The sequence below is a fragment of the Coregonus clupeaformis genome, chromosome 1 (genome assembly GCF_020615455.1).
Source record: "Coregonus clupeaformis isolate EN_2021a chromosome 1, ASM2061545v1, whole genome shotgun sequence".
Taxonomy (NCBI): Eukaryota; Metazoa; Chordata; class Actinopteri; order Salmoniformes; family Salmonidae; genus Coregonus; species Coregonus clupeaformis.
This window is the reverse complement of record NC_059192.1, coordinates 58,557,811-58,571,797: the sequence shown is the minus strand read 5'-3', so window position 1 is coordinate 58,571,797 and position 13,987 is coordinate 58,557,811. Positions and strand designations below refer to the sequence as shown.

The 13,987-nt window shown below is 41.4% G+C and overlaps 1 protein-coding gene across 2 annotated transcripts in view; it reads right to left on the bottom strand.

The window, feature by feature from the left end:
- Positions 1 to 2,685: 2,685 nt before the first annotated feature.
- LOC121571206 (protein FAM53B) overlaps positions 2,686 to 13,987 on the bottom strand; it is a 45,129-nt gene continuing 33,827 nt past the window's right edge. For both annotated transcript variants that reach the window (XM_041882545.2, XM_041882553.2), the window contains exon 5: positions 2,686 to 4,722. In XM_041882545.2, coding sequence (XP_041738479.1) covers positions 4,363 to 4,722 — 360 coding nt within the window. In that variant the 3' untranslated portion in view covers positions 2,686 to 4,362. The remainder of the gene's footprint in view (positions 4,723 to 13,987) is intronic.

Sequence of the window (13,987 nt, the reverse complement as noted above, 5' to 3'; positions counted from 1 at the left end):
TATGACCCACTGAGTGAGATAGGTATAGGACATGAAATTCAGTGAACTAAAAGCCCTGGTCATGATGCAGTGTGAGGTAGTTATGAGGTACAGTGTCTTCAGGAAGTATTCATACCCCTTGACTTATTCCACATTTTGTTGTGTTACAGCCTGAATTCATAATGGATTAAATATATTTTTCTCACCCATCTACACACAATACCCCATAACGACAAAATGAAAACATGTTTTTAGAAATTATTGAAAATATATTGAAAATGAAATACAGAAAGATCTCATTTACATAAGTATTCGCACCCATAAGTCAATACATGTTAGAATCACCTTTGGCAGCGATTATAGCTGTGAGTCTTTCTGGGTAAGTCTCTAAGAGCTTTGCACACTTGGATTGTAGAATATTTGCAAATTTTAAATTCTTCAAGCACTGTCAAGTTGGTTGTTGAACATTGCTAGACAGCCATTTTCAAGTCTTGCCATAGATTTTCAAGCCAATTTAAGTCAAAACTGTAACTAGGCCACAGGAACATTCAATGTCGTCTTGTTTTAGGTTATTGTCCTGCTGAAAGGTGAATTTGTCTCCCAGTGTCTGGTGGAAAGCAGAATGAACCAGGTTTTCCTCTAGGAGTTTGCCTGTGCTTAGTTCTATTCCATTTATTTTTATCCTAAAAACTCCCTAGTCCTTGCTGATGACAAGCAGACCAATAACATGATGCAGCCACAACCATGCTTGAAAATATGGAGAGTGGTACTCAGTGATGTGTTGTGTTGGATTTGCCCCAAACATAACGCTTTGTATTCAGGACATTTTATGCAGTTTTACTTTAGTGCCTTATTGCAAACAAGATGCATGTTTTGGAATATTTTTATTCTGTACAGGCTTTCTTCTTTCCACTCTGCCATTTACGTTAGTATTGTGGAGTAAAGATGTTGTTGATCCATCCTCAGTTTTCTCTTATCACAGCCATTAAGCTATGTAACTGTTTTAAAGTCACCATTGGCCTCATGGTAAAATCCCTAACTCCTTTCCTTCCTCTCCGGCAACTTAATTAGGAAGGACGCATGTATCTTTTTAGTGACTGGGTGTATTGATACACCATCCAAAATTGTATTAATAACTTCACCATGCTCAAAGGGATATTCAATGTCTGCTTCTGTTGTTGTTGCTATTCACCAATAGGTGCCCTTCTTTGTTAGGCATTGGAAAACCTCCCTTGTCTTTGTGGTTGAATCTGTATTTGAAATTCACTGCTCGACTGAGGGACCTTACAAATAATTTTATGTGTGGGGTACAGAGATGAGGTAGTCATTCAAAAATCATGTTAAACACTATTATTGCACACAGAATGAGTCCATGCAACTTATTATATGACTTGTTAAGCAAATGTGTACTCCTGAACTTATTTAGGCTTTCCATAACAAAAGGGGTTGAATACTTATCGACTCAAGACATTTCAGCTTTTCATATTTAATTAATGTGTTAACATTTCAAAAAACATAATACACCTTTGAAGTTATGGGGTATTGTGCGTAGGCCAGTGACACAAAATATCAATTTAATCAATTTTAAATGAATGCTGTTAAACAACAAAAAATTGATAAAGTCAAGGGGTGTGAATACTTTCTGAAGGCACTGTAGGTTGGCCTTTATGAACATGGAAGACCAGATTTATTTTCTTTATTCTTTATTGCAGTGGTTGGGCTATGCTCTTTGAATCCGTGTTGAAATGACCCATTACAAGACTAATGAATGCATCGTACGCAACTCACACGCCCTTTTCACACGCCCTTTTCTGCTTTCCCTGAAAACCTCACCAGTGTTTTCACACAAGTAATCGAGGTTATATAGCCCAGGATCTGTGACTTAGAGTAACACTACTCTTTCCCTCTTTCTCACTAATGCCCACATTTAACATCCTCTACTACACAATGCCCCCTATTTATAGGCCTGGGCCAGTTGTGTAAGTGGGTGTTTGTTACCTCAGACTCTAAATCTCTATTCCTCTCAGCCTGCTACTTCCTGTCTGACAGGAAGTGTATATGAGTGTGTGGAGGGCGGTCAGTGACCTTTGGGTCTGAGCGAGCGACTGACGTGTTGTCCGTGGCAACGTGATGCTGTGTTTCCAGGCTCACTGTGTTGAAGAGAGAAGTGGGCTGTGAACTGGAGGTTTGTTGCTTTCAACAGCCAAGACAGCTTCGCCTCCCTTTCCTTCATTGAATCTTTCATCCCCCCCTCAAAACTCCCTGCATCCATCCATCCTTTAATCGACCCGGTACTCCCCCTCTGGCACTGTGTGGGCAGCTGTGACAACAGCTCTGAGGAGAGGGAGTCGTTGGGAGTACATCCCATCCCTTCATGGATGCGAGAAAGGCAGTCCAAATATTTTCTGACCAGTTTTCTCTGTTTACTGACAGAGTGCACAGTTAGCATTCATTCAAGGGCCTTTTGCTGTGTGTGTGTGTGTGTGTGTGTGTGTGTGTGTGTAGTAAGGTAACACCCCACTGGGGTTAGAGTTTGGATAGGGCATTCAGCTGGTAGCAACATCTGGTTGTGAGAGACCTTGTAAACAGGTCCGCACACTTCCTTCTCCCTATCAGTCCACTGTGGGAAAACTACACTCCACTAAGACTTTATTTGAATAATGAAGCATCCCGGGTGCAGAAGAAAATACAGTGTAGACATGTAACTCTAGAACTTAATTTTAAGTCTTTTTTATTTCACTGTGGCAGCAGGTGCTTTTAGCTCCCTCCGACATGGACAGACATTAGAGACACATGACAGGATATCCCCAGGCAAAACAGCCCTGCCTTGACGATGTGTCTGTTTGCCTTCCAACTGAACTGAGGAGAGAAGAAGCCTTCCTGTGGCTGTGACATCACTTCCTCTTGCCTCAGAGAAAGGTCAGTGGCGTTGCGGGGGTTTTCTGTGTCTAGACTTCCTGCCATTTTGTTTGGTGCCGGTGGGCTGTGTAACGGCATCATAGAGCACACAGATGTTTACCTAACTGACTGTATCCATCACAGGGTATAAACAGCTTACGTGACATCAATGGCAGTTCAATGACTTCATAAACAATTAGAGGACATCAGATCAAAAGCACATCTATGTAACCACACACTATGTCATGTTTATGACATGAAGGCTTAATGTCAAGCTGTACCATCATGTATAATGGCACCCTTCCCTGATAATAATGAAACACAACATGACCACAGCAGAGGCAGTTTGCGTTTTTATTTTATGTCTATCCTGTAAAAGTAAAGCCTCTTATTGCTGATCCTTCACAAACAGATCATAAAAACATACATTTAGAAAAATATACATTGATATTAGAACTTAAAATTCTGTGTTTATTCAAATATACAGTTTGCATATTAGAATCTATAAAAAGTCAGAAAGGTTTGTTTCGAGCAGGGATTTCTGAGGTGAAAAGGACATGTATATGACCGAACAAATCGCCAGGTATTTCCAAACCACTTAAAGCTTGTTTACATTCAGCGATAATGTGTGAATACTTTCTGAATTCCAAATTGAAAGGCACTCCTGTAGACCTGAAACACTTGGATAGATGTAAGCAATATGATGAAAACAACACACAGCCTATCAGAAGGAAAGATGAAGAAATTACCATAATACTGGTACTTTCTTCCTTTCAGATCTACAGGAATGCCTAAGGTATAGGGGTTAACTTGGAATTCAGCAGGGGATATTCTTCCTGTAAGAATAGTTGAAGAAAAGGGTCAAGGGGAGGTCTATATGAAAATAACATATTGTTTCTCTCCTCCTCTAATTCATCCCTCTCTCTCTCAGGTCATAATGTAGAGAAAATCAGAAGTTATAGCAAATGCTACAGTACAAAAACCTTATCGTTAGTTCAGTCCAGTTGTATAGGGAGGTACTCAAGTTGAGGAGAGAGGGGTTTTTGGAGGTGTTAAAGACTATCCCTTGCTTCCCCACTCCAGAGTTAGGCTGCACGTCACTAAGCAAAAGCCACTGCCCTTAGATTCAGAAAGACAACGAGACAGTTCAAAACAACTGTTTGTCCCGCAGGACCTCAAAGTTCCACCAAAGTCAACATGCAACACTTTCTATCAATAGTTCCACATGCTTTGTGCTTCATTGACATCACATACAGTACAACATCCCTTGCCTCCCACTGCATTCGCAAACATCCCTGTAATGTTCCAAAAACAACTCGGCTCCCCAAAAAAAGTTCCTCTCTATAAGGTCCTTTCAATCCACTCAATATTTACCTATCATATGTAAGGCATCCTTCGCGTGGTCATGAAGTTTCAAATTCTCTGTCTTTCCGCAAAATTCCCAAACGTTACGACAATCCTTTATCCAAAGGCTTTAGGTTCCGTTCAGTTCCTCTCGATCTGGTCGATGTCCAGCTCTCCCCCCAGCTGGTAGATGTCCCTCTCTGTCCCACACTCACCCTTCCAGAGGGTGTGTCCCTCCCCCATTCTCTCCCCCCCTCCCCTGCATGGGGACCCGGGCCTAGAGTCCAGGCTACATGCAGAGTCACTGTCCAGCTCCTCATAGGAAGACTCATCTTCCTCCTCTTCCACTTCCTGTTGAGTCTCAGCACCTAGGTCAGACGCAAAGGTGAAGTAAGATTCCGATTGGCTCAAGCTCCTGGAGGAGGGTGGGGGCATGTTTGATTGACAGCTGTCCGGACCAGAGAACCCAGGGCAGCTCAAGCTGTGGAAAGTCTGGAGTTTCTGTTTGAGAGAAGAAATAAGAGGGAAAGAAAGGGTGATTTTGATTGGTATAACTTTATAACAACACATAACACATTTACAGTATCGTTGTCTTACTGTTCAATCTTGATTCAGGTCACACAACCTATGTATGTACACCTCAGTAACTTCATTAAGCCGTCAGTAACACTCTGTGAGAGTTGTTCAGAGAAACCTGAGAGCTAGGTCTTTATGGCATGTGGATGTGTGACTTGTGCTTCACTGGTGGAGCTGAACACACCCTCCCACTAGGGAGCTGGTTTTGTTAATGTCCTGGTTAGTCTGTTTACAGTCAGAGGAAACACAGTGGAAAGACAACATGGTGAGATCAGTTGCAAACCACAAAGGTATCCTCTTCCTCCCAACCCCATGTCTCTCCCTGTCCTGCTGCACTGAGTGGATGAAGCACTAAAACACACACCAGGCAAAGGGACAAGCTTTCCTGAAGACTTATAATGTTCTATATACGATTCCTCCTATTGTTTGGCTTGACCTAGCTTCTTGAACTTCCTGCACTGGTCAACTCACACACCCATCATCAAGTTGACAATTGTGTGTTGGATAAAAGGGAAAATGTATATTGTGTGTGTGTTTGTGTGTGTGTGTCTGTGTGTGTGTGTGTGTGTGTGTGTCTGTGCATGCTCTAGTGAGCAAACACCCAGCAAATGGATGTCACAAGCCCTCAGGAGAGGAGAGATCACTCTGGAGCAGCTCTGGGTTTACTTAGGTGTGATCTCTCCTTTCAGAGACCAGAGCCATGTGTGTATGACAAACACACCGTGCCCAGGAAAGGTGTGTAAATCAGGCTATTTGGGTGACAACTACATGTTAAATGGCATATTAAATTATATTAAATGTTTGCTTAAGAGAGTGCGTGTGTGTGTGTGTTTACTAACGAGTGAACCACACAGAGAGAGAGAGAGAGAGAGAGAGCGAGAGAGCGAGAGAGAGAGAGAGAGAGAGAGAGAGAGAGAGAGAGAGAGAGAGAGAGAGAGAGAGAGAGAGAGAGAGAGAGAGAGAGAGAGAGAGAGAGAGAGAGAGAGAGAGAGAGAGAGAGAGAGAGAGAGAGAGAGAGAGAGAGAGAGAGAGAGAGAGAGAGAGAGAGAGAGAGAGAGAGAGAGAGAGAGAGAGAGAGAGAGAGAGAGAGAGAGAGAGAGAGAGAGAGAGAGCTAGTTAGACTGGTGGTGTCTGAATACCCATACTTGCGTTCTAAACACTAGGCTTTTTGGTTATGCGAGAATATAATGTTTTATAGTATAATGTGCAACTTCAAAAAATGTATGCTTTAAACGCCAGGATGTCATACTCATTTAGGCTTTTCATCAAATAGAATTCACTGCACACTATTGAGGAAGATAATTGTATTTTCACACCCACGTGTGTTTGACAACAGCTGATAATCATTCAAAAATGAATGAATGGCAAAGCCATTCATTCCCTCAACCTTACAATAGATCCAGAGCAGAGACATTCCAGCAGTGAAAGGGTGAAACATCCTTCTCTCCCAGTAGCAGATGTTGAAGGCATGGAGGTGAATAGAGATGAGTGTGTTCCTATAGCCCACGGCACACATGATGGACAACTCTAATGTTCCTCAAATCCCTCATTGACTTCTTCCAGTTACAATGGACTGGTAGAGACTTTTACCAAATGTTTTTACAAAACTTACATGTTTTGGGTTGTGGCTCCCAAATACACTTTGTTATTAGAGAAATAAAATACAAATATAAAGTGCTGGGTTTAAATAACTTTAACGTTTACTATCTTTGGACAATGTCAGCTTTACATTCTGTGGTTAAAACATTCACAAAGCTAACATTCAGACACGCTCTGGTATACCAATAATATATCAGGTGACCACTGAAGGCCAATGCTTTGCTGTAGTTACCTCAATGGAGTGGAAAGGGGATTTTTGAGTGCCTCACTATATTTCTTCAACCCCTGTAGTACCCACTTTCTAACTATATCACACAGAGTAGAGGGGAAGAGGATGGCAGGAGGATGGTATTCTCTACAATATGCTTCCTATTAAATCATCTTGAGCTAAGACCAGGATTTGGGAAAAGGAGGGGTTTAATCCTCTGCAGTTTACCCACCTTTTATTTTCTAGAGCACATAATAAGTTGCATGGACTCACTCTGTGTGAAATAATAGTGTTTAACATGATTTTTGAATGACTACCTCATCTCTGTACTCCACACATACAATTATCTGTAAGGTCCCTCAGTCGAGCAGTGAATTTCAAACAGAGATTCAACCACAAAGACAAGGGAGGTTTTCCAATGCCTCACAAAGAAGGGCACCTATTGGTAGATGGGTAAAAATACAAAAAGCAGACATTGAATATCCCTTTGAGCATGGTGAAGTTATTAATTACACTTTGGATGGTGTATCAATACACCCAGTCACTACAAAGACACAGGCGTCCTTCCTAACTCAGTTGTCGGAGAGGAAGGAAACCGCTAAGGGATTTCACCATGAGGCCAATGGTGACTTTAAAACAGTTACAGAGTTTGATGGCTGTGATAGGAAAAAACGGAGGATCGATCAACAACATTGTGGTTACTCCACAATACTAACCTAAATGACAGAGTGAAAAGAAGGAAGTCTGTACCGAATACAAATATTCCAAAACATGCACCCTGTATGCAATAAGGCACTAAAGTAAAACTGCAACAAATGTGGCAAATAAATGAACTTTATGTCCTGAATACAAAGCGTTATGTTTGGGGCAAATCCAACACAACACTTCACTGAGTACCGCTCTTCATATTTTCAAGCATGGTGGTGGCTGCATCATGTTATGGGTATGCTTGTCATAGGCAAGGACTAGGGAGTTTTTAATGAAACAAAAACCTGGAATAGAGCTAAGCACAGGCAAAATTCTAGAGGAAAACCTGGTTCAGTCTGCTTTCCAACAGACACTGCTAGACAAATTCACCTTTCAGCAGGACAATAACTTAAACCACAAGGCCAAATATACACTGGAGTTGCTTACTAAGATGACATTGAATGTTCCTGAGTGGCCTAGTTACAGTTTTGACTTAAATCGGCTTGAAAATCTATGGCAAGATTTGAAAATGGCCGTCTAGCAATGATCAACTACCAACTTGACAGAGCTCGGAAGAATTTCAAAATTAATAATGTGCAAATATTTTACAATCCAGGTGTGCAACGCTCTTAGAGACATACCCAGAAAGACTGGTCCTCTGTAGCTCAGCTGGTTGAGCACGGCGCTTGTAACGCCAAGGTAGTGGGTTCGATCCCCCATACACAAAAAAAAATATGCACGCATGACTGTAAGTCGCTTTGGATAAAAGCGTCTGCTAAATGGCATATTATTATTACTCAGATCTGTAATCGCTGCCAAAGGTGATTCTAACATGTATTGACTCAGGGGTCTGAAAACTTATGCAATAGAGATATTTCATTTGAAATACATTTGCTAACATTTCTAAAAACATGTTTTCACTTTGTTGTTATGGGGTAGTGTGTGTAGATGGGTGAGACAAAAAAATAATTCAATCAATTTTGAATTCAGGCTTTAAAACAACAAAATGTTGAATAAGTCAAGGGGATATGAATACTTTCTGAAGGCAATGTACACACACACACATAAAATAGCAGTCACTCAGCTAAAGCTCTTGATCAGAGCGTATTTCCTAGCCCCATATAAAAAGCATGGTACTGGTATAATAAAATGCCCCCAGAGAGACAGTGTGTTATGGGAGAGAGAGGGACCTCCTGGAACAGACAAACACAGACACACAGGAGGGAAATAATGGAGCTTTACCCATTACTGGCAGACAGACAGACAGACAGAGACTAGTACAAGTCTAACATATTTACCTGTGTGCGTGTGTGTATGTGTATGTGTATGTGTGTGTGCGCGTGTGTTTGTGTCACCATGTCACAGTTTGCTGCCACAGCAGGGCCCCACGCCACCACACCAACCCACCCACTTAGGTATTCCCACAACCCCATAGGGACTGCAGCTCAGCTATGCTCACCATGCCTGTCATCTCAGGAATGGAGAGGAGGAGAGAAGTGCCCCCAATCATTTCACGAGCCTGAACCCAGGCCAATGAGGAGGTATTAATAGGCCACGATGACTCTGCTCTGCCAGCCCTCCACCAGCAGGGGAGATTTAGGGAGAAATAAATAACCCCTCTCTCTACACTGCAATTTCTCTTGCACACTCGTACGCACACACATATTCATAGTTTAACTCAGGCAGGGAAGGCATCCCACCTAGTTCTCTTGAATACCTCCAGGATCACAGCAAAGACACAAAATAACTAGAAACTAAATATTTTTTCCCAACTGACATTTTTGGTGTCGCCAGACCCTGCAATTACCTATGTGAAAACAAAATGTGAGAACAAAAATGAAGAAGGGGAGACAATATGGTGCATAGCCAGTGAGCTCTACTGTGCAAAGCCACTATAGTTCACACACACAAGAACACACACACAAGCCACTTACTGACAAGCACAGAGTTTTGTTAATATACAGTGAGTTCCAAAAGTATTGGGACAGTGACCATTTTTGTTTTGTTTTGGCTCTGTACTCCAGCACTTTGGATTTGAAATGATTCAATGACTATGAGGTTAATAGAAATGAATGGTAAATAATGTATTGTGTCATTTTGGAGTCACTTTTATTGTAAATAAGAATATAATATGTTTCTAAACACTTCTACATTCATCTGGATGTTACCATGATTACGTATAGTCCTGAATTAATCGTAATTAATGATGAGTGAGAATACCCCCAAGACATGCTACCCTCTCACCATTACAATAACAGGTTAGCATTGTTTTGGGGGCGGGGGTATGATATATGATATATGATATTTGTTTGTCTGTAACTTTCCCACTCATCATTATTCAGGATTCATTCAGGACTATACGTAATGACTGCACTTTAACCTCATAATCAATGTATCATTTCAAATACAAAACAACAAACAATGTGTCACTTTCCCAATACTTTTGGAGCTCACTATAGTTACAGCCCTAATTTCAGCTTGTAAATGACTACAGGGAGAATGGATGAAATGATAGACACATAGTTCACAACCACAATATACGCTATGTGGGGAATTATGGGGGAGTGGTTTTAAACACCACACAAATCCCGTAGCCCACTAGCACGGCATGCATCCGTTGCATCAGTGTGGCTGAAGGATATACACTAGAGCCACCCTGGTATTCTACACTAACACAATGTTCCATGATCTACAACATGCACTGGACACATATTACAAGTCTGATCCAAAACACATGGGGGTACAACATGTTTCACTTGCTGAATAACAGAAACCTTCTATTCTCACTGTAGCCAAACACCATTGTTCCTTTAGATGTAGTCTTGACAGAGGCCATAGGAGCACTGCTAGGCCTACATGGTAGCTACAGCAACACTGAACACGCCGATTGGCACGTATGTTTTTCTGTTGCTCATTAGAAAAACACGATTTCAGTCTTGGAGGTGTGTTTCCTGACCGATTCCATGTTTGGTTAATGATGTTTGTCCCCCATGAGACACTGTAGACACGGAAGCCTATTTCACTTCCTCAAAATCCCCAGAATTAATCTAAAATAACACTTCATTTTGATGTTTTTGCTGAGGATGTTTTAGTTGCACAATTTTACGTCTAACTAAGGTGTGCAGTATTTTTCAAGCAAAACAACGTGCAATGTTTTGTCTTATGTAAACAGTCGGAACTGCTGTTTACTCTCTCACAAGCCACACAAGAGTCGTTAGAAGGTAAGAAGTTATTTTACATACAGTGTATTCGGAAAGTATTCAGACCCCTTGACTTCTTCCACATTTTGTTATGTTACAGTCTTATTCTAAAATTGATTAAATTGTTTTTTCCCCTCATCAATCTACACACAATATCCCATAATGACAAAGCATAAACAGGTTGGTAGAAATTTTTGAACATTTATAAAATATAGAAATATAAAATATTACATTTACATAAGTATTCAGACCCTTTACTCAGTACTTTCTTGAAGCACCTTTGGTAGTGATTACAGCCTTGAGTGTTCTTGGGTATGACGCTACAAGCTTGGCACACCTGTATTTGGGGAGTTTCTCCCATTCTTCTCTGCAGATCCTCTCAAGCTCTATCAGGTTGGATGGGGAGCATCGCTGCACAGCCATTTACAGGTCTCTCCTGAGATATTCGATCGGTTTCTGGTCTGGGCTCTGGCTGGGCCACTCAAGGACATTCAGAGACTTGTCCCGAAGCCACTCCTATGTTCTCTTGGCCGAGTGCTCAGGGTCGATGTCCTGTTGGAAGGCAAACCTTTGCCCCAGTCTGAGGTCCTGAGCGCTCTGGAGCAGGTTTTCATCAAGGATCTCTCTGTACTTTGCTCCGTTCATCTTTCCCTCAATCCTGACTAGTCTCCCATTCCCTGCCGCTGAAAAACATCCCCACAGCATGATGCTGCCACCACCATGCTTCATCGTAGGGATGGGGCCAGGTTTCCTCCAGACGTGACACTTGGCATTCAGGCCAAAGAGTTCAATCTTGATTTCATCAGACCAGAGAATCTTGTTTCTCATGGTCTGAGAGTCCTTTAGGTGCTTTTTGGCAAACTCCAAGTGGGCTGTCATGTGCCTTTTACTGAGGAGTGGCTTCTTCCTGGCCACTCTACCATAAAGGCCTGATTTGTGGAGAGCTGCAGAGTTGGTTGTCCTTCTGGAAGATTCTCCCATCTCCACAGAGGAACTCTGGAGCTCTGTCAGAGTGACCATCGGGTTCTTGGTCACCTCCCTGACCAAGGTCCTTCTCCCCTGATTGCTCAGTGTGACCGGGCGGCCAGCTCTAGGAAGTGCCTTGATGGTTCCAAACTTCTTCCATTTAAGAATGATGGAGGCCACTGTGTTCTTGGGGACCTTCAATGCTGCATACTTTTTTGGGTACCCTTCCCCAGATCTGTGCCTTGACACAATCCTGTCTCGGAGCTCTACGGACAATTCCTTCGACCTCATGGCTTGGTTTTTGCTCTGACATGCACTGTCAACTGTTGGACCTTATATAGACAGGTCTGTGCCTTTCCAAATCATGTCCAATCAATTGGATTTACCACAGGTGGACTCCAATCGAGTTGTTGAAACATATCAACGATGATCAATGGAAACAGGATGCACCTGAGCTCAATTTCGAGTCTCATAGCAAATACTTATGTAAATAAGGTATTTCTGTTTTTTGCAAAAAATTATAAAAACCTGTTTTTGCTTTGTCATTATTGGGTATTGTGTGTAGATTGATGAGGGAAAATGTGTATTTAATCCATTTTAGAATAAGGCTGTAACGTAACAAAATGTGGAAAAAGTCAAAGGGTCTGAATACTTTCCGAATGCACTGTAGATCATAGGAAATCACAGGACATAGTGTCCATGATACTGTAATAAACTCACATAGTTGCTGTCACAAACTCCAAACTACACACAGTTGTCACTGACTAGTTGGATATTCATTTCCCACTGAGAAAACCAAATCAAAATCAAATCAAATGTATTCATAAAGCCCTTTTTACATCAGCAAACAATTTCTGTACTTACAGCAGTTTTATAAATTCATTTTTTATCAGGTTTTGCTTGGCGGACCATATTTGTTTATTGACATTTGTCAATAAAACTCATAAAAGCAACTGTTTATGTCAAATTGTGTTCTACTTGTAGCCCTGGTTGTCCTGAAAAGAAAATTGTAAAACAATTCAATGTGAGGCTAAATATGAGGGCAGAGCAAGCAGATGAATGAAAGTAGTGAATTTCAGCAATTTCACTGTGGGAAGCCTGGGACCAATGGAGTTTTTAACAATCCATGGGAGACCTAGACTATTATGCAATAGTCCTGACACCTCACACCTAGTTTCTCTACACAGAGTCGTGTGTGTGTGTGTGGTTATTCACTGGGTTAATCATCCTAAGGTGAGGTCTAACTCTCATACGTGAAGAAGCATTCACTTCTAATTCTAGGACATATGCATACACACCCATAGTGAGTGAAAACAGCCTCTGAGAGAATTGGGCAATCACATTCTCATGCAATTATGTTTGTTTAATTCAATCTGATTTGCTTTCCACACGAACAAGTCAAATGTCAATAAACATGAACAGAGTGAAATGACAAATGAACATCTCAATTACCAGAAAATACAATTATTCCCCCACCAATCCTACTTGGATTAGAGAGGACAGAATTCCAGCAACAAGCCATCAAATCGCATCTGTTCCCAACATTCCCTCCTTTCCAGTAATTCTCTCTAGATGCCAGGCAGAACACAGGTTGTAACCAGCCTCAAATTTCCACCTTCACATTTCCTTTTCCAACCAGCAGTTAATCCTCCTCATCTGTCCTCATCCAGAGACCAAAGTTTTAACGTTTCAAAGTTTATTCACCACATGCACAGTATACAACAGGTATAAAACAGTACAGTGAAATTCTTACCTTGAGAGCTCTTTTCCAACAATGCAATGAGAATAATAATATAGATAATAATAGAAAATATAATTAAAAACATTTAAAAACACACAAGAACTACGAGTTAAAGAAAACACGAGAATGCAAGTACAGTGGGGAGAACAAGTATTTGATACACTGCCGATTTTGCAGGTTTTCCTACTTACAAAGCATGTAGAGGTCTGTAATTTTTATCATAGGTACACTTCAACTGTGAGAGACTGAATCTAAAACAAAAATCCAGAAAATCACATTGTATGATTTATATGTAATTAATTTGCATTTTATTGCATGACATAAGTATTTGATCACCTACCAACCATTAAGAATTCCAGCTCTCACAGACCTGTTAGTTTTTCTTTAAGAAGCCCTCCTGTTCTCCACTCATTACCTGTATTAACTGCACCTGTTTGAACTCGTTACCTGTATAAAAGACACCTGTCCACACACTCAATCAAACAGAATCCAACCTCTCCACAATGGCCAAGACCAGAGAGCTGTGTAAGGACATCAGGGATAAAATTGTAGACCTGCACAAGGCTGGGATGGGCTACAGGACAATAGGCAAGCAGCTTGGTGAGACGGCAACAACTGTTGGCGCAATTTTTAGAAAATGGAAGAAGTTCAAGATGACGGTCAATCACCCTCGGTCTGGGGCTCCATGCAAGATCTCACCTCGTGGGGCATCAATGATCATGAGGAAGGTAAGGGATCAGCCCAGAACTACACATCAGGACCTGGTCAATGACCTGAAGAGAGCTGGGA